The 20,996-nt window shown below is 49.7% G+C and overlaps 1 protein-coding gene across 2 annotated transcripts; it reads left to right on the top strand.

Annotated features, from left to right (window-relative positions):
• Window positions 1-6,883: 6,883 nt before the first annotated feature.
• On the top strand, window positions 6,884-14,541 carry ZNF584 (zinc finger protein 584). Of its 2 annotated transcripts, none has more exons than XM_046680629.1 (4): window positions 6,884-7,054; window positions 7,868-7,994; window positions 11,252-11,377; window positions 12,030-14,541. In XM_046680629.1, the coding sequence occupies exons 1-4, from the start codon at window positions 7,037-7,039 to the stop codon at window positions 13,028-13,030; spliced, it is 1,272 nt and encodes a 423-aa protein (XP_046536585.1). In that variant the 5' UTR covers window positions 6,884-7,036; the 3' UTR covers window positions 13,031-14,541. The 2 variants fall into 2 exon arrangements, with proteins under 2 accessions (XP_046536585.1, XP_046536584.1); XM_046680628.1 differs by having other exon boundaries at window positions 7,859-7,994.
• The last annotated feature ends 6,455 nt before the right edge of the window (window positions 14,542-20,996 follow it).

The following is a 20,996-nucleotide window of genomic DNA, read 5'->3' as shown; positions in this document are numbered from 1 at the left end:
TCAATGAATTTCTAAAAAGAAAATCCTCTTTAGTGCAACCAATGTGGGAAAGCCTTCAGTTGCAGCTCCAACCTTATTCCACACCAGAAAGTTCACACTTGAGAAAGCCTTTAGGGATACGATGAAAGTGGGAAGGTCTTTAGCCATGGCTGTCACCTCGTTCAACCTCACACCAAAGAGAAGGTTGAGGACCTAGACTTTGTGAGGGAGCCATCTGCCAGAAGTTCAACCTTGTGTATTAGTTTTCTATTGCTGTCTAACAAATTACCACAATTTCCAAAACACCCAATTAGCTGGCAGTTATGAGATCAGAATTCTGGTGCAACATAGCTAAGTTCTCAGCTCCTCCTAAGATGAAGGTGCCGGCTAGAATGAGCTCTCATCTGGAGGTTCTGGGGGAAAAACCCACCTTCAAGCTCATTCTTTTTGGCAGAATTCACTTCCTTGCTGTGGTAGGACTGAGGTCTCATTTCTTGCTGGTTGTCAGATGAGGAACACTCTCAGCTCCTACGTGCCACCTACTTTCCTTGACATGTGGGCCCTTCCATCTGCAAGCCAGCAAGAGTGCATCACATCCCTTCCATGCGTTGATTCTCTGACTTCCTCTCCTGCTGACAACCGGAGAAGATTCCCTGCTTTTGAAGGGCCATGTGATCACATTACACTCACCTGGATGACCTCCCCTTAAAATCAACTGTGCCATGTCACATAACCTAATCATGGGGGTAAAATCCATCATGTTCAGTCTCATGGATTAGGATGGGAAATCTTGGGGGCCATCTTAGAATTCTGCCCACATGCTTTTAGGCCCCAGCTGTCCTAGTGGGGAGATTCCTGAGTGCTGGGTCTGTGGAAACTCTTTAAAGAGCTATGTTGTACTTTCCAACTGGCCTTGGGCCAGAGCCTGTGGTAGAAGCCATATAATCTCTACCAGCCGCCACAGTGAGCAGTCACCTAACATGCTCAGGGAAGGAGGACCTCAATGCTCTCTCTCATTTCCTAGAGGGAATCAGGAGTGGTCCAAGCCTGTTAGGGGGCCACATTGCCTCCTCACTGATGGGTTTAGCCCTGGATGTGATCCACCCTTGGCCAAGAGGACCTGAGCTGGGCTCTGCTCAGGGCTTTCATAGAAGGTCTCCTTTCTTTATAGATGTGTTGACCCCACACAAGATGCCCATGAGATTCATCCACTGCCTAATTCTTCCAACCCAGGAACTGCCTGCCTCATACTGCCCTGGATTGCATGATGACAAATGGTTTAAGTCGCCTTTAACTCTGTGCGGGATGGACTGGCAACAGAGTTGGGCACTGCTGCCCTGAAGGGACGCAAAGCCCTTTTATGGGTTGGGTTGTCTCCTTGTCCAATGGCTACCAACCTGAGAAGTACCAAAGGAGGTTCTTCATGCTGCAAGTGTGACCCCAGACAACGATTTGAATCCACATGAAAAAACAGCACTGGTGAGTATGTAAGTATAAAAGGAAGTATAAATGCATATTTCTTTTCTTATTTTAAAAGCAATGGTATAAAACCATATAGTTCAACAGCTGTTGCTGGTGGGAATGTAAAATGGTACAGCTACTCTGGAAAACAGTTGGCAGTTTTAACACATTAAACATGCACTGACTGTACAACTGTGCAATTGCACTCCTGGGCATTTACCTCCCTACCCCAAAATGAAAGCTTATCTTCACAGAAAACTCTGAATACAAATGCTCATAGGTTTTATTTGTAACAGCAAGAGGAAAAAAAAACGAGTAAACAACCCAAAAGTCCTTCAGTAGGTGAGTGGATAAACAGACTGTGGTACATCCCTATAATAGAATGCTACTCAGCAATAAAAAGGAATAAGCTATTGATACACACAGCAACTTGGACAGATCTCAGCCTCATTAAGCTGAGTGAAAAAAGCCCAAAGTAGAGCCCGCCATTACTATATGATTCCATTTATGTGACATTCTTGGAGTGACACAATCAGAATGATGGAGGGCAAATCAATGATCAGAGTTGGGAGAGGGTGTGACTATTAAGGGGCAGCAGGAAGAGTTCCTTTGTGGAGACAGAGCAGCTCTGATTGCGGTGGTGGTAACGTGAACCTACACATGGGATAAAATTTCACAGAACTACATAAAGAGTGCATGTGAAACTGGCATAATCTGAATAAGGTCTATAGAGTTGAGGTCAAAGTATTGTACTAACACTATTTTCCTGTTTTTGACAATGTACTACAGTTATATACAACGTTACCATTGAGGAAAGCTGGATGAAGGGCACATGGGAAACTGTAGTATTTTGCGACTTCTTTCAAACTATAAAACATATCCTGGGGCCGGCCCTGTGGCACAGCAGTTAAGTTCGCACTTTCTGCTTCTTAGCAGCCCGGGGTTCCCCGGTTTGGATCCCGGGTGTGGACATGGCACTGCCTGGCAAGCCATGCTGTGGTAGGCGTCCTACACATAAAGTAGAGGAAGATGGGCACAGATGTTAGCTCAGGGCCAGGCTTCCTCAGCAAAAAAGAGGACGACTGGCAGTAGTTAGCTCAGGGCTAATCTTCCTCCAAAAAAAAGAAAAAAAAATCTTAAGGGGCCAGTCCGGTGGTGTAGTGCCTAAGTGGCTAAGTAAGACGCTCTGCTTCTGCGGCCTGTGGTTCACAGGTTTGGATCCCGGGCACGCAACTACGCACTGCTCATCAAGCCATGCTGAGGTGGGATCCCATAAAGAAAACAGAGGGGGGCCAGCCAGGTGGTGCAGTGGTTAAGTTCGCCCATTCTGCTCCAGCAGCCCAGGGTTCGCTGGCTTGGATCCCGGGGACAGACATGGCACTCCTTGGCAAGTCATGCTGTGGTAGGCATCCCACATAGAAAGTAGAGAAAGATGGGCACGGATGTTAGCTCAGGGCCAGTCTTCCTCAGCAAAAAGAGGAAGAGTGGCAGCAGATGTTAGCTCAGGGGTAACCTTCCTCAAAAAAAAGAAAATAGAGGAAGATTGGCATAGATGTTAGCTCAGCAACAGTCTTCCTCAAGCAAAGAGGAAGACAGGCAACAGATGTTTGCTCGGGCAATCTTCCTCACCAAAAAAAAAAAAAAAAAGAAAAAGAAAATTTAAATTCCTTGATCATAAATGTTCGATTGAATGGGGAAATGCAAATAAAGGTACAAGGAAATAAAGAGTCCACATCTATTAGGACAGCTAGTGTAAGGTAAGCTTAGACTTACATACTCCCCTGCCTACAACAGGCCAGGCACATAGTTCCTGAGGGGACACAAGGGCCCTGACTGGGATTATTGTTGCCAAAAGACCCTCACAGACACTGATGGTATTGTGGTGGGGGAATAGTAGGTCACGGCCACCGCTCTGCAGGGTCATTGGCTTCATCTGTCACCTGTAAAGTGCACTGACCCCTCGACCGAGCAGGTAGACTTACGTGGAATGTTTGTACTTCGACAAGGGAGCACACCGTACACTACAGGCAAATCTCTTGCCCAGGGAGGCATTCTTACATGCGACCCATTCACAATGGGAGGGGTGCAAGAATAACTCCTTCTGGACTATGTGGAGAGAGGGGTCTACACTGTTCCAAATTAATGCATAAAATGTGAAGTTAGCAATTCTTCTGCATCTCATACTTTCAAATCCATACACTTCAGACTTGCTTCGAGTATAATCACCATGTCCTGCTAGATGCAAATATGACACAGAGGCAGAGGGGTCAGGCTGACCTGCGTTTACCTGGGTTCCCATGTGACTCTGGGTACAGTGCCTCACCTCTGTGTCCACTTTCTTATCTGTAAAATGGAGAAATTATAATCTCAGCCCCTGGTAGGTGGGACTATCACCATCTGACTGCTGGCACTGCACGCTCAGCAGCACTGCTCAGGCCTTCTCTGGCCGTGGGGACTCCTGCTCTGGTCACTGCATAGCCCTTCACAGCTGGTGGGCGGGAAGTGTGTCCCAAGCACCCAGAGCCTCCCGTGCTGCACTGTGACTTGCGGTTTCAGGCATCACCTGCTACAGCAACCCAAACTTCACCCATCTCTTGCCATCCTTCAGGCAGTCAGCCCCAGGGAGATGTCCTACAGTTTAGGGTCACCCTGTCCCCTCCCCAGTAAGACTCCATTATCTCATTACGTGACCTTGAAGTCCCTAAAGAGGCACTAAACCTAAAAGCTGAAAAGTGAAGCTACCAAGGTCCACAAAGGAAGTAGCACAAACGAAAACATCACGAGCTGTGAGAGCCAGCCCAGGAAAGACGAGTGGTAGAGAGGGGCAATTTCAGTCCGAGACCACCTGGCATCCAATTGTAGCTTTGACTCCTACCAGCTGTGACCCAGAGTAAGTACTGGGCCTTGTGGACCTCAGGCCTGGAGCATCCATGCCTGCCCACACCCATGGGAGGGAATGAGCCTCTCACAGAGGAATGGGCTTTCCAGAACTATTTAAGGATGTGTCAGCCGAGGACATGGTAAGGGGTGGCCAACATCTCAGAACCAGGAAAAAAGAGGGGAGATGGGGAAGTGAGATTTGGAGGACAGATAGGTGCAGGACAGGCAGGTTAAGGAGGCATGGGAAGTAGGCGAGAGGGTGGACTGTCCAGCAGGGAGGTGAGGAAGATAGAAAAGTCACAAGGGTAGTGGCCATGGCACGTGGACACCAGAGGTACAGCTCAGGCACCAGACACAAGAACAGCCTAGCCCCACGGACAGTCCCACCACCAGCCTGCAATCTCCATGGCTGAGCCTCTTCAGGACCTCTCATGTCATCCCTGGTTTCAGGTCTACCCAATCCATCAATCAGTGCTCTAGACTGCCCTCCAATCTAGTGACCTCATGGGTTGTAAAGGTGACAGTCATCTGGGGAATACAGTCACGTGCCATATGATGATGTTCTGGTCAACAACAGATCAGATATATGACAGTGGTCTCCTAAGACTGGTACCATATAGCCTAGGTGGGTAGCAGACTATACCACCTGGGTTTGTGTAAGTACACTCCGTGATGTTCACATACAATGAAATCACCTAACAACAAATTTCTCAGAATGTGTCTCCATCATTAATCGAGGCATGACTGTAAATAGCACGGTAAGAGTCCAGCCTAAGGCAGGACAATCCACCTGACACTTCATAGCTACCGACAATAGGCACGTACCATGCGCTGGAGGAGTCTCACTTGTGCCTGCCTTGTTGGAGAGAACATGCAGGTGTCACTAAGGAACAGGGTTACAAAGACTATCTGAGGATATCTATCAACTCAGGACATGTCAAGAGGAGGTGAACACTGATTGCATAGCTGGAGACAGAGTAGTGGGACAGAGAGTGGGGGCATAGCCAGGGGACCAGAGTCAGGTTGCTGTCAAGAGGATGAAAAACCAGTAGGCGGTCAGGGAGGCACCAAGACCTGAGAGGCTAGGGGCCAGGCACCAGGTATGAGAATAGCCTACCTCTAGGCAGTCACTAGGGCCAGTCTCTTCACCAATTCCAGCTGGGTAACCACAGGGAATGTGGAAGCCACCAGAGCTAAGGGGGCTGATGAGGTTTGTGAGAATCCAGCCTAGGAGAGGCCAACCCACCCCATAACAGACCCCAGCGGGTGAGGATCATCCACTTATCTTCACAAACCGAAGGTCCAGGGAAGCTCTCCAAGACACAGCCCAGTGGCCCCACAACAACGACCATGTCAGTGCACGAAGCAAGTGCTTGGCTTCTTACAGGAACTGACTGAACTGAGCATGACCTGCTGCGAAGATTGAGAGACGACTGACCGCAGATCTCGGCCACTCACGGCGCCTGGGTAGAGTGTGTGGGAGTCGCTCACGAAGTGGCCTGCGCCCCAGCGCCAAGACCAAGAGCAGCTTCCAAGGGGAACATGCAAAGACCAGAGAAACCACCTCCGGCGGGGAGTGAGGAAGCTTGTGCCTGATCCAGCGAAGCCGCAAGGGCAAGCTTCCCCCGCACCACCCTGGGGCGCACGCTCCTCCGGGATTCGTCTGAGCGCTCCGCCCTCCCGAGGAGACACAGGGCCGAGGCATCGAGGACGCGTCCGAACAGAAGACAGGAAGCCCAGGCCCCAGGTCCTCCGCCAGCTGGCGACCCGGACGCGCCCAAGATCCCGCCCGACGCCATCACCCACGCGCTCGCCCTCCTCCCCTGACCCGCGTCCGCGCGGAAACTACGGCCCGCCCCGGCGCAGGCTACGCGCCTGCCGGGCCTGCCCTCACCGCGGGGCCGAAGACTCTGCACGTCTAGAGCTAGGAGCTCCTCGTCCCCGGCGCCTCCCCCTCCTCCAGAGAGGCCCCCAGGCCGCTCCCTGACGTCGGGCGCTTTCCTGCGCCTTCGTCTCCCGCCCCGTGAGGCAGACACACGCCACGGGCGCTGACTCCCGGGTAGCCGCGCAGGCCCCGGCAGACACCCCGCGCCGTGAGCCCGAGCGGGCCGCCTCCCTGCTCCCGGAAAGACCGGGCTCGAGGAGGGGGCACCCGTGCCGCGGACAGGGTCTGGTGGGACGTCCCCGCACTCCCACCGTCCTTGCTCGCGTTCCGGCGGGCCAGGAGAGCCTCCCGTACGCCTCGCCCGGCACGCTTCCAAAGAAACGGTCGGATCCTACCCGGAAGTTCCTCCCCCGCTGGAGCGGCTCGCCGGGAACCGCCCCCTCCTGGGCCGTCATTGGCTCCGTCTGTACGGACGCACTGCGAGATCACTTATGGGAGATGTAGTTCGCGCGCGTCCAGCCGAAGCTAGCCGTGCGCTCCCCTGTCGCCTGGGCAACAAGCAAGCGCCACCGCGAGGGGAGCTGGGAAATGAGGTCTCCTCGGCGGCGCCGAGTCAGCAAAAGTGCTGCCCTGTGCTCCCGCCGCCGCCCCGGAGGGCGGGACTTCCGGTGTAGCCTTCGGCGCGCGCGCACGGTCGGCCGCCGGCTGTGGGCGCGCGCCCCTCGAGCAGCGCAGCGGGCCGCCTTCCCTGGAGCGCCGAGGCCGAGTTCGCGGAAGCTCGGCCCCCGTCGCGGTCAGCGCTGGCCGCTGCCCCGTCGTCCGCGGGTTCCGATGGCCGCGGAGGGGCAGGTGAGCGGAGGGAGCCCGGGCGGGGTGAGGCAGGCGGTGGCCGGCGAGGGACGGCTGGTGCCGAGGCAGCGGTCGAGGCGCCCGGTGCGTTGCGCCGGGCGGCCGAGAGCTGCAGCTGGGCGCAGGTCCGGTGGGGGGGTCCTCAGGGCAGGGCGAGGGTGCCCGCGGCCGTGGGCCCTGGGCAGTGTGGCAGTCCTGGGGCGGATGGGGTTGTGGTTGCCCTCTGTGGGGCACTCTGGAAACGCCACGTGCAGAAGTGGCGTTGGGGCGTCCAGGGAGCTGCCAGTGGGTGAGCTGGCCAGGTCGTGCTGGGGTGTGGAGTTATCAGGTGCTGCGGAACCTAGTTATGTCCCTGATTGGCACGAGGGCAAGTGGAGGGCCCTGGGACCAGGTTCTTGGGCCTAAGAGAGACGGGTGAGCATGGGTTTGGTTGTCTCTGAGAGATGATCTGTTGGACACAGAGGAGATAAGGTGGGGCCCTGTGCCTGGCCAGGTACATAGACGGTGTCTGTCTGGTTTCCCAACTGTTGTTGCCGTGGGCTGGATAGAGAGTCCAGTAGTACACGAGGGGAGAAGCACCAGTGGTACTGGGGGCCCTGGTAGTCCTCGGAGGTAGAGGTCTTAGAAGGAGGCAGGTATGAGGGTATGTGTCAGGTAGGGGTGGGAATGGGGCTCAAAGGGAAAGATGATGTCAGAGAGAGATTCGGCAGGACTCTGAAACACAGGTCATGGGTCCTGGATGTGTTCCTATGTCTGTACTTTGGTTGGCTTTTCTGACCACTATTGACCCTAAGACTGAATCAATCATTACAGGGCCCAGTGACCTTCGAGGATGTGGCTGTGTATTTCTCCCTGGAGGAGTGGAGCCTCCTTAATTTGACCCAGAGGAGCCTGTACCATGATGTGATGCTGGAGAATTTTGCGCTCATTGGCTCGCTGGGTAAGTCTCTCACACTCTTCCCCAGCGAACTGACCACCTCTGCCTTTCCCCATGGGAAGTTCTACCCATCCTAAAGCTACACCACAGAGGCTGCTTCTTTCCCAGGTTCCCTGTGGTTAGTGCTGTGAGTACTGGGACTCGGCTGTCTGCTCTTCCTCTGCCTCTCTCTGAGCAGGCCGATAGCAGCCTCAACACCTGTTGTCCCATGGCCTCCTGAAGTAGGGCTTGGGGTTCAGATGTTTACAGTTTGCCCTCAAAATCCCATCCAGCTGTGCGTCTCGTTGGCCCTGTGACTCTGCTGAAGCCATGGCCTCTCTGTGCTCTGGGTTTTGCCTTCTTCCTCCAAAAGAAATTTTAGAGGGCCCTCCCTGGGCCAGGCTTGAGCCATGAATTCAAATCAGTAGTTCAATTTGGTGAGTATTGCCATATTAATATCTTTTAATCCATGAACATGGCATGTCTTTCCCTTTATTTAGCTATTGTTTAATTTTTTCAAGGGTGTTTTATAGTTTTCAGTGTACAAGGCTTTATTCCTGAGTATTGTATTCTTTTTGATGTTATTTTAAGTTGAATTGTTTATTTAATTTCATTTTGGATTGTTCATTGCAAGTGTATAGAAATATAAGTGATTTTTATGTACAGATCTTGTATCTTGCAGTCTTGCTAAACTAATTTATTAGTTCTAATAGTTTCAGTGGATTCCTTGGTATTTCCCATGTATATAATGTCATGTCATTGTGAATGGAGATATTTTTACTTCTTTCTTTGCCAACTGACCTGGCTAGAATCTCCAGTACTTTATTGAATAGAAGTGGCAAGAGTAGACATCTTTGTTTTGTTTACAATCTTATGGGAAAAGCGTTCAGTCTTTCACTAGTAAGATGCTAGCTGTAGGTTTTCTGCAGATGTCCTTTTCAGGTGAAGAATTGCCCTTCTCTTCCCAGTTTGTTGAGTGCATTTATCATGAAAGGTAGTTATATTTTGTCTCATACTTTTCTATGTCTTTTGAAATTATCATGTGATTTTTGTCCCCTCTTCTATTAACATGGTGTATTACAGTGATTGATTTTCATCTGTGTGACTATTATTAGCATAAATTACAGTCTGTCATGATTTGTAATCCTTTTTATGTATTTCTGGATTTGGTTTGCTAGTATTTTGTTGAGGAGTTTTGCATCTGTATTCATAAGACTTATCAATGGTGTAGTTTTCTTTTTCTCCTAATGTCTCTGTTTGGATTGAGTATGAGGGTAATTTTGGCTTCAATGTATGACTTGGGAAGTGTTCCCTTCTCTTCTTTTTCCTGAAAGAGTTTGTGAAGTAGTAGTGTTAATTTTTCTTTTTTTTTTTTTGAGGAAGATTAGCCCTGAGCTAACATCTGCTGCCAGTCCTCCTCTTTTTGCTGAGGAAGCCTAGCCCTGAGCTAACCTCCATGCCCATCTTCCTCTACTTTATATGTGGGACACCTACCACAGCGTGGCTTTTGCCAAGTGGTGCCATGTCCACACCTGGGATCTGAACCGGCGAATCCCAGGCCACCGAGAAGCAGAATGTGCCAACTAAACTGCTGTGCCACCAGGCCGGCCCCGACTAGTGTTAATTTTTATTTCAACATTAATATTCACCAGTGAAACCATCTGGTCCTAGGCCTTTGTTTTCCTCCTGTAGGGAAAGTTTATTTTTTAAATCTATTCAGATTTTTTCTTTCTTCTTGAGTCAGTTTTGGTAGGTTTTTTCTTTTTTAGGAATTTGCCCATTTTATCTAAATTTTCTAATTTGTGGGCATACAGTTGTTCATAGTGTTTCCTTACAATCCTTTCTATTTTTGTAAGGTTGTTAGTAATGTTCCTTTTTTCTTTCCTGTTTGTAATAAATTGAGTCTTCTCTCTATTTTTTCTTGTCAGTCTAGGTAATGGCTTGTTAATTTTGTTGATGTTTTCAAAGAACCACATTTTGGTTTCATTGATTCTGTTTTTCTAATCTCTATTTCATTTGCCTCTGCTCTTTATTATTTTCTTTCTTCTGCTAGCTTTGGATTTAGTTGCTTTCCTTTTTCTTGTTTCTTGAGGTTAAAATTAGGTTATTGGTTTGAGATCTTTTTTAATATGGGTGTTGTGATTGTCAACTAAAAATGTAAATTGGCCAGTTGTTTTACCCACAGAGCAAGTTTATTTGGGAACAACCAAAAGAACTGCAATTCAAGACATACAAGCTATGGCAGACCATGGGCAAATCCAAGAAAAAAGGAGGGGAGCTTGCTTTTTGTTTTGCCTTTTTTCCCCCAGTAATTTTATTGAGATCATAATGGTTTATAACATTGTATAGTTTTGGGTGTACATTATTATTTATAAATTTCTGAATAGACTTCATTGTGCTCACCACCAGTAGTCTCATTTTTGTCCGTCACCATACATATGTGCCCCTTTCCCCCTTTCGCCCACCCCCAGCCCCCTTCCCCTCTGTTAACCATTAATCTGTTCTCTTTATCTATATATTTGTTTATCTTTGACATACAAGTGAAATCATGTAGTATTTGTTTTTCTCTGTCTGGCTTATTTCACTTAACATCATACCCTCAAGGACCATCCATATTGTTGTGAATGGGACAATTTTGTCCCTTTTTTATGGCTGAGTAGTATTCCTTGTGTGTGTGTGTGCACGTGTGCGTGTGTGTGTATATATATATATGACATCTTCTTTATCTGATCATCTGTAGAAGGGCACTTGGGTTGCTTCCACGTCTTGGCTATTGTGAATAATGCTGCAGTGAACATAGGGGTGCTTAAATCTCTTTAGATCATTGATATCAAGTTCTTTGGATAAATATCCAGAAGTGGAAAAGCTGAATCCTATGGTATTTCTATTTTTGTTTGTTTGTTTGTTTTTTTTTTTGAGGAAGATTAGCCCTGAGCTAACATCTGCTGCCAATCCTCTTTTTGCTGAGGAAGACTGGCCCTGAGCTAACATCCGTGCCCATCTTCCTTTGCTTTATATGTGGGATGCCTACCACAGCATGGCTTGCTAAGCCGTGCATGTCCACACCTGGAATCCAAACCAGGGAACCCTAGGCCACTGAAGTGGAACGGCTGCACTTAACCACTGTGCCACTGGGCCGGTCCCTTAACTGATTTTTAAGTGTACAGAGGAGGTTCCTTTTCTAGTGCACCTGGTTGCCATGATGACGTGAGCCCCTGCGGTGTGTGGCAGGGTGGGTCAGCCTTGGCTTGGGCTGGCCTCTTACTCCTTTCTCTTCCTAGGATTTGCACCTTTGAGGTCCCATGCGGTTACCCAACTGGAGGATGATGAAGAACAGCTCTGGGTACCCAACATGGTGGACATGATCCTGGTCAGCAGAACAGAGGCCGAGAGGGGCCCTGGTCTTGGTGAGTGGGTCTGGGGGCCTGGTTGCAGTGCCGGGCTCGCGGCATGCTGGGTGTCTGTGTGCACTGGCATCTTGGTGCTGAGGCCAGTGACTGCATTTTGTCCCACCTTTCCTCTCCCTTTTGGACACACCTTGTGGTCTTGCCATGTCTACCATGACTCTCGGACCCTGGATGACCCACCTTTTTGGCCTCTGTATCTTGTCATTTCCCTGTCTCTGTGCCAGCACAGAGCTGTCCACTACTGACCTGCTCTGCCTGTGACTTGTGATGTGCATGTGTCCTTAAATAATATTTGACCACTGGCTACTCTGTTACAATTGTCTTTTCATCGGAGTAGACACATCCTCTTCACAATACTTGCTGTCATCATCTAAGGCCCTCCTTTAAACCCAGTGCAGAGGAGTGGCTCAGAGACCCCAGCTCTCCTCCCTGCATTGCTGCCATCTTTGTGTCTTTGTCCCTGTTGAGGTCTTCCCTGTTCCATGGTCTGCCAGAGCCCTGTTCTGCTGGGCCAGCCCTTCCTCACCCAGACGTTTCCAAGCACCCTCCTGGCAGTTCTGTGGACTTCTTTCTAGGTGTGTGCAGTGTGCATTGGTGAGAAGGTGCCTCCTCCCTCTAATCCAGCTCTTGGCACCTCACTTCTCTGTCTCAGGTTGTCTGTGCAGACTGGAGGATGAGGAAGCTCCTCCCAAGCAGGTGAAGAGCTGCAGAGTTCACCTGTCAGAGAAGCCCTTTCTGTGTGGGGCGTCTGGGAAGGATGTCCCAGCCACCTTAGACCTCCTCCTGCACGAGGCCGCCCACAGCAGGGGGAAGCCATGCAGGAGCACTGAGCGCAAGGCCTTCCCACCCAGCTCCCGTTGCCAGCAGCAGCAGGGAGTCCAAGCTGCACAGAAGCCCTTCAAGTGCAGTGACTGTGGGCAGGCCTTCCTGAAGGCCTTTGCGCTCCTCGACCACTTAACTCTCTCTGAAGAGAGACCCTTTAGATGCCCAAAAGGTGGAAATGCCCCCAAAGAGACATCAACCCTTGCTAGTCACCGAAAAATTCACACTGGAGAGTCATCCCATGTGTGTAACGAGTGTGGAAAGGCCTTCAGTTACCCATCTAAGCTGAGGAAGCACCAGAAGGTTCACACGGGCATAAAACCTTTCAAGTGTGGTGAGTGTGGTAAAACCTTCAACCGCAAAGATGCGCTTGTCCTGCACCAGAGAATCCACACTGGAGAAAGGCCGTATGAGTGCAGCGAATGTGGGAAAGCCTTCAGCGTGTTGTCCACCCTCATCCGGCACCGGAAAGTTCACATTGGAGAAAGGCCCTATGAGTGCGGGGAATGTGGGAAGTTCTTTAAATACAACCACAGCTTCATTCTTCACCAGAGAGTGCACACTGGAGAAAGGCCCTACGAGTGCAAACAGTGCGGGAAAGCGTACGTGACCCGCTCTGGCCTCTACCAGCACTGGAAGGTCCACACTGGGGAGCGGCCCTACAAGTGCAACCTGTGTGGAAAAGCCTTCACGACCAGGTCCTACTGCAATCGGCACCAGCAGTTCCACACTGAAGAGAGGTCCCATGAATGTGCAGAATGTGGGAAAGCCTTCAAACATAGTTCCACCCTCCTTCAGCACAAGAAAGTCCACACTGGAGAAAGGCAGTAGGAGGACAGGGATGTGGGAAAGCTTGTAGCCATGGCTGACACCTTGTTCATCATGAAAGGTCTCACTCGAGAGAGATTAGGAGAGTAGCCATTTGAAAGCTAAACCTGGCAGACCCCACCACCACCCTGGGGTGGTGCCAGGAGTGTTGGGAAGCTTTTGGGAGCTACATTGCACTCTGACCTGCCCAGGCTGTTGGCAGTGTTAAGTCACTGCCAGTTTCTGTGACAGAAGCCACCCCACCTCTACCACCTGGTCTGTCCCCATGGGTCTATCAGTCACCCCAGTGTACTCTGGGACAGCAGACCTCTGTGCTCCCCACTCTATATAGGAGAGAATCATGAGTGGTGGAACCCATAATGGGCCTATTCCCTCCCTTGACTGGTTTAGGTGTGGACGTGACCTAGTTCTGGCCAAGAGTAGCTGAGAAGTTTCTACTGGGATCTTCCAGGGAAGATTAACCACTTTCATGGATGCTATGAGACTACACGTGGTACCTGTCATGGATTTATCCAACTCTGGAACTGACTCACTGCTCTGGAATGTATGGTAACAAAGGCCGTATTGTTTAAGCCACTTTTATTTTTGGGGGTTCTGATCCCTGTGTGTGGAGGGACTGAGAACAGAATTGGGCTCATAAATAGAGGGAATGGCTTCTTTGGGGGTCCCTGACTTTTATCTACCTCAGTGGGGAGAGCAGGACGGCAGACAACAGCTCCAGTCAAGATTGGCCTAATTTTCACTGGTGTCTGAGACCTCCAGAGAAAGACTGAAGAGCTTTGTGGATGAATCTGGTAGCTTGGATGTCAGGTTTCTTTGTGGGTCCAGAGCTTGTGAAGAATGGGGTCATTGCTTTAAGATCCCCCATGTGTGTAAGGACAAGAGAGCTGGGTCCCTTGTTCCCAGAGAATGTTGTACAACATCTAGCATTGGTCAGAAGAAGCTGTTTCCAGAATCAGCTCAGAAGCCATGTTCTCTGAAAACTAGAGTGTGGAAGTAAGTTCTAGACTGACCATAGGACCTACAGGGGCCTGTTTAAAAGAGTAAGTGGGCACAGAAATACTGAGTGGAGTAACATGGGGGCGGGGGGGTGTCTGGTAAACTAGAGTTTGAGTTGGATCTAAAGAGGCACCCACAAATGTTCCAGCAACTGTCGTTCCACGGTGTGAGGAGTGCAGAGTTATCTGTGGCTGAGGTCACTGTTAGCAAGTAAGCTACAGGTTTTCTGGATTCTCATCAGCTTCCTGAGCATGTCCACCTCATGGCCGTCACCCTGGGCTGAGAGAAGGGAGATCCCGTAGTCCTGGGATGTGGTTTGTGTGACCCAGTTGGGTTCCCAGTGTGTCTGCACACGATAGCCTTCGTTGTTTTTGCTGCCACTGTCCCGGGGCTCAAAGGAGAGAAGTGGTTGAATCAACATATGGATCCAGATCTTCTGGTTTGTGGGGCCTTTTGATTTAAAAAATTTGGAAAGTATTTTCCCAAAAGGTAAATAAAATGTCAGTTCATCAAAACTTGTATGTTGGTTGTAGCTGTGTCCCTAGTCCAGAAATTGTGCTTCCTGTCAAGAAGAGACCGTTAGTTGGGAGACATGTTGGGGAGAGCACCAGTGCCCCCAGGCTTGAGGCGCTTCAGGCCACTGCTGCCTCCTAACTGGGGTGATTCTTCTCGCCACCCCTGGAGGGGTGATGACCACACAGGCGGAACCCCAGGCAGGCCTGCAGTCAGGGCAGTTTCAGCCAGGCTGCTCAATTTCTCCCCAGCACCGTAAGGTACATGGCCACCCCCAGCCTGCTCAGGCCCTCCCCGCCGTGTAATAATTATCTATCTCCAACATGGGGGTGCATGTCCAACTGAGCCAGGCAGGGCTCAGATCTCCAAGCAAATGGGGATAGGGTAGACCTCAGTAATTAGAGCTCAATTCTTTGTACCCTGTGTGGGTGGCCTTGGTTAGATCTCATAAGATGGCCCCCAGCGCATGGTGAAGGATTCTCTGCACTTGCCCTGAATCTGCCTGCTGGTCTCCCACTGGGGCTCTGCACACAGCAGCCAACCTGTTGGGGAGGGTTTGGAGGGTGCCATTTCCCTGGTGATGCTGGAACATCAGGAACAAAGCCTGGTGGCTCTGACTCTTGGACCTGCCCAGGGTACCATTTTGGGTGGGACTCACTCGTGCCCTCACTTCAGCCCAAACTTCATCTGGGAGCCAACGCCAACAGCCCATTGTTAAACAGCCTCTGCCTGGCAGTGGAGCTCTCCTCTGGAATATACCCTGCAGTCCCTGGCCCCTGGGAATTTTCTCGTGCCCTCAGCCTATCAGGACTGCCTCCTCATCCTTGCTCCCTCTCCCAGTAACACCCCTTCAATAGTGAAGCCAAGATGTCCCCTCTTCATGAGTCCTATGACTCATTCTCTTTTTGTCCTCCATGCCTTGATGTCAGGCCGGACACCAACCCTCTGCCACCTCTAAGTTTGTCCTCGTGACTAGTCTGCACTGTTGTAGCAGTGTACAGCAGTGTAGCAGTCCCTCTGTTAGCAACCGAGGGATACTTTTGTGTTCCTTAAAGACTTAGCAACATGCAAGCAACGGCTCAAGGGCTCAAGGCTTCACTGATCTTGGGGATTCGTGCCAGACAGCTTGCTTCCAGCTTTTTAAAGTTCATCTACAGAGGCAGCGTGCTTATTTTTTCACTGCTTACCTGTTTATCCCATGCCTGGTGAATTGCTGCTGTGTGCTGGGGACTGAACTCGCCCACCAGGGATGAAAAACACAGGGGCCTCCTGCATGGAACTTACTTTCTAGTAGGGCGATAGAGACTGTGTCCCCCCAAAATACAGTGGGTAAAACTTATCTCCACTGTGATAGTGTTCAGTGTGTAACGCACTTAGTCCCCGTGTCAACAGGGCAGGTGTCAATTTGTTGGTAACAGTAATGATAAACATGCACGTCTCCCTACTAATTAAGCAGGAGAGCAGGATTGAAATTCTGAATATTCAGTTTGATACCTCGTCTTATAAAATTCCATGAACTGATTCATGGGGCCAGATTCCATCTTGTTCTGCAGATACCCTGAGGGCAACTCTTCTCATCTCCTGGTAAGTGTCTCAGTCCATTTGGCCTGCTATAACAAAATACCATAGACTGGGTAGCTTAAACTGCAGAACTGTATTTCTCACAGTTCCAGAGGCTGGAAGTCCAAGATCCTAGCATGGGCCGATTTATTCCTGGATGAGAGCTCTCTTCCTGGCTCTTAGACAGCCATCTTTTGCTATGTCTTCACACGGCTGAGAGAGATGAAGCTCTGCTATCTCTTTGCCACATGGAGGCCTCACTGTCATCTAAACCCATTACCTCCCAGAGGCCCCACATCCTCATAGCATCACGTAGGGGGCTAGGGCTTCAATGCATGAATTTGAGGAAGACACAAACATTCAGTCCATAACAATATCTTTTTAATATTGGTTATTTTCATTTTAAAGCTATGCTCTGGAATTTAATCATTTAGCACCCTAAGCAGACCAGTACAGCTCACTTTTACAGTATAGCTCCCCTGCAGTGATCCCCACATATTGACATCCCCGTCTCCTGCCGAGGATGGCCCAGGCCAGGCCTCCTAAAGTCCAGCACAGACTTTTCCACCACACCCATGGACGGGTGAAAGCTGCGTCAGGCTCCGGAGGCCCAGATTCCACCAATGCAAAGGTTCATCATGAGTCCGCTCTGTCTCTTACTCTGAGTTGCCCTTCCTGCCCTGGGAAGCTCCCGGCAGCATGCACCTGCATGTGAAAGTCAGCCTCCGCCCAGCCTCACCACAAGCAGCCACATCCATCTTGTGGTTCCTAATGGGCTTAGAATAAACCAAACTCCACCCCAGCTTACAGTGCCGGCATGACTTGGTTCCCAACCCCATGCCCTGCTCCTCCCCAACACAGGCCACAGGTCTCCTCATTCTTAAACTCTTCAGCTCACTCCTGCCTGGGGCCTCTGCACTCAGTTCCTTGTGGCCAGAATACTCTTCTTCTGGAGTGACCTCCTCAGAGAGGTGTTCCCGACCGTCACTCTGAAGAGGCAGTCATCACTTCCTGTCACCTGCATCATTTCCTGCAGAGCTCCAACCACTCTCTGCAGTGGCCCTGTTGTTTAGTCTTTGCACGTTAAATCTGCATCGCGCGTTGACTCGAGATGAAATGTGTCTATCCCAGAGCTCAGGCAAGGGCCTGGCACACAGTAGACCCTGGAGAATGTTTGTTGAGTGAGTATTTGGCTGCTCTGCAGGACTGTGCTGGGCCCAGACCACAGCCCTGTCACCACAGCTGACTCTGGGGAGGGAGAGAAGGAAGGACATCAAAGTGAAAGAGTAGAAAATCCCTCTTCCTGCATTCAGCAAATTGCCTGAGTCTGCTTACCTGTTTATCCCATGCCTGGTGAATTGCTGCTGTGTGCTGGGGACTGAACTCGCCCACCAGGGACGAAAAACACAGGGGCCTCCTGCATGGAACTTACTTTCTAGTAGGGCGATAGAGACTGTGTCCCCCCAAAATACAGTGGGTAAAACTTATCTCCATTGTGATAGTGTTTAGAGGTGATTAGGTTCTGAGAGTGGAGCCCTCGGGAATGAGATTAATGCCTTTATAAGAGACCCCCGAGAACTCCCTCCCTCCTTGTGCTGTGTGAGGACACAGTGAGAAGACGGCTGTTTACCAGGAAGCAGATCCTCACCAGACACCAAATCTGCCTGCACCTTTATCTTGGACTTGCCAGCCTCTCTACCTGAGAAATAAATTTCTGTTGTCTGTAAGCCCTCAGGCTATGGTGTGTTATAGCAGCCGGAGTGGACTAAGACGTGAGGAGACAGACATCCCTCAAGAAACCACACAACTGGCGACAGTGACAAGGGCTAAGAAAGGGCACTCTTGGTGTGTCGATTGAGGGCCTTCTTGATTGTCTGCATTTCGGGACCTCTGGTCTCTCCTCATGTCCATCTCCGGGGGGGCTCAGGTGATGCTGCACTTGGCGTTTACCTTTTAGTGAAGGGAAGTCATCATGGCTGCTGCTTTCATGTAGTGCTTTTTTTTTAATCTAACATTTAATGATTCTACTTTTTTACAGTCTACAGAGCTTATTCAGATTTCATGTTATACATGCACACACGTGTGTAGTTCTATGCAATTTTATCACATGTGTAGCTTCATGTAACTTATCCCCTCAATCAAGATACAGAACAGGTCAAACACCACAAAGATTGCCCTCCTGCTGCCCCTTCATAGCCAATCCCCAACCTTAACCCCTGGCAGCCACTAATCCACTTACTTCTATAATTTTCTAACTTTAAAGTGATTTTGATGAGGTCCACTTTTTCTTTTTATCAATTGTGCTTTTCTAATCAAGTCTAAGAAATCTTCACTTGGCCCAAAGTCTCAAAAATTTTCTCCTAAAAATTTTAGTTTTCTGTTTTATATTTAAATGTGATCCTTTTTGAGTTAATTTTTGTGTAAGGTGTGAGATTTAAGTTATTTTTTGCCTGTGGCTGTCCATTTGTTCCAGCACCATTTGTTTAAAAAACTCTTCTTCCTCCATTTAGTTGCTTTTGCACCTTCGTCAGAAATCCTTTGGGCCTGTATGTATGGGTCCATTTCTAGGTTCTGTGTTTTGTTCCATTGATCTATATCTATTCTTCCACCAGCATTAATGATTAATTTTCATGTCTCTATTTCCCCACAGTGAGCTGGGTGGACCTGGAGTGTGAGACCTAGAAGAGTAACTGGATTTGCTGTAGAGTAACCTCTCCCTTCACCTGGATGCCAACATGTTCAGGGAATCTTCCCCCTCTCCTCTCCATGCAGCAAAGGATCCTTCCCAAAGGAGACTGGAGATCCAGCCCCATGGTTGCCCATTTCCCTCAGGACCTGACCCTTCCCACCCTGGGGCCCATCTCCAACCAGTGATGGTCCGGGGGCTTGCATCAAAGATTTTTTTTTATGGACACTGTTGACTGTACATATACCTGTCATGGATTTGTCCAGCTTTCAAATCACTCATCCCTGGAATGTAGTACCTTACACTGGTCTAAATTATATAACACAGGTCTTTTTTTTTTTAAAGCCACCTGTAATCTTGGGGGTTGTGTTCGTTTTGTGGGGTATTTTGAGAACAGAATTGTGCTCTATGTACAGAAAGGGGACAGTGGGGCCCCAGTTTGCTTATTAGCTTTTGTTATATTTCATAGGGTTTTTGTACATGGACAACTGTATTACCTGTGAATAAAGTAAGTTTTACTTCTTTTTAATCCAGAAAATTTCTTTTTCTTTCCTTACTGCACTGACTAGAACCTCCAGTGGAATGTTGAAAGGAAGTGGTGATTACTGACATTCTAGTGCTGTTAAGCCACCCAGTCCACGGTATTTTGTTATAGCAGCCAGAGCTAAGTCATATGACCTTTAAAATTCTAAGAACACCTTGTTTAGCACTAGTCTCCAGGATCAGTGACACCTTGAGCCATTTCTGTTGCTTTCAGAAATGCAAACATACCCTTGAGATTTGAAACATTTGCATCTGTGGGTGCAGTTGTGGGAAGACATGGTAGCAGAGGACTGGTGTCAGACCAAAGGTTCAGACATCAGAGAGAGGCTGACACCAACACGGAGGAGCGATAATGCAGCTGAGAGGGAGAGGCAAGGTTGGGAGAGGTTGAGAAGACGGTGGAGGGTATCCCTTGTTGGGGAGGGCACAGGCAAAGGTCCAAGGGCAGGGAACTGCTGGACAGAGCCCAGAGAAGAGTTATGACTGGCTAGGGCTGAGTGCACAGGATCAGTCTTAGACTGCATCAAAGGCCTGAAGGCACTTGCCTGTTGGATTGAGGGTGGGCTGAAAGCAATGCAACTACAGAGCCCCACACAGACTGGTATCCTGGGCAGCCAGTGGTCACAGCCATCAGGCCTTTGCCTGAAGTATTCTGGCATCACTGGCAAACATCTCCCTTCCCCAACAGATTGGCTGCTGTGTACTGAGCCCCACTGGGAGACTGGAAGGCCAGTTCAGGGCAAGCACAGAAGACTCTTTAGTCGTGAACTGAGGGCCATTTTATGAGATCTAACCATGGCCCTCCACACAGGGCACAAAGGACTGAGCTCTGATGACCAGTATCTATCCTACCCCAATCTGCTTGGAGGCCTGAATCCCATGTAGCTCAGCAGGCCTATAACTGATCCAACATGAGCCTCCGTGTTGGTGGAAGACAATTATTACACCCAGGAAGGCCTGTGCAGGGTGGGGGATCCCCCAAACACCTCATGGTGCTGGGGAGTACTTGAGCAGCCCTGCTGTAAACTATGCTGACTGCAAGCCTGCCTTTGCTTCTGCCCCTGATGTTATCATTCCTTGTCCCTTTGGGGGCTTTGGGGAGAATCACCCTGGGAAGAGGTGGCAGCAGCAGTGGCTTCTGACCCACCACACAGTATGGATGGACACTGCAGGCCAAAGCCTCTCACATCAGAGGACTCCTGGTCCTTCTCCCCCAGGACTCTTGGAAGGGCCCAGGAGAATATACATAACCCACCTAGAGGTTTCAGTAAACTGCTTTTGTATTGGAATGTTTTTGGAAATGGCTCCAACATTTATAAAATCAAAAGTCACATAAAAATCCAAATATCTGGATCTTTTTTGAAAACCAGGAGGTTTGGGAAACCCATATTAACTCCACCATGTTGTCTCCCCACCCCTGAGGGACAGACCTGCTTGGAGGCACAGAGGTAGAGTAATGAAGGCCAATGGCTGTGCGATTCTCTAGAAACCCTGGCTACTCACATAAACCACTCCCCATACCATGAGCTCTGTTTTCCCTCAGGGTTGGGGGAAGTGAGAGTGACACCTGAGCAGTGACAGCCATGAGATGAACAGCTCAGGGAGGTTAAAACACTTGTATTTCAGCTGTGGGCAATACACAGGTCTGCAGGTCCTGAGTTCTGCACA

The sequence above is a fragment of the Equus quagga genome, chromosome 13 (assembly GCF_021613505.1).
Source record: "Equus quagga isolate Etosha38 chromosome 13, UCLA_HA_Equagga_1.0, whole genome shotgun sequence".
Classification (NCBI taxonomy): Eukaryota; Metazoa; Chordata; class Mammalia; order Perissodactyla; family Equidae; genus Equus; species Equus quagga.
Note: the sequence above shows the minus strand (reverse complement) of the source record. Positions and strands in the feature narration are given on the sequence as shown.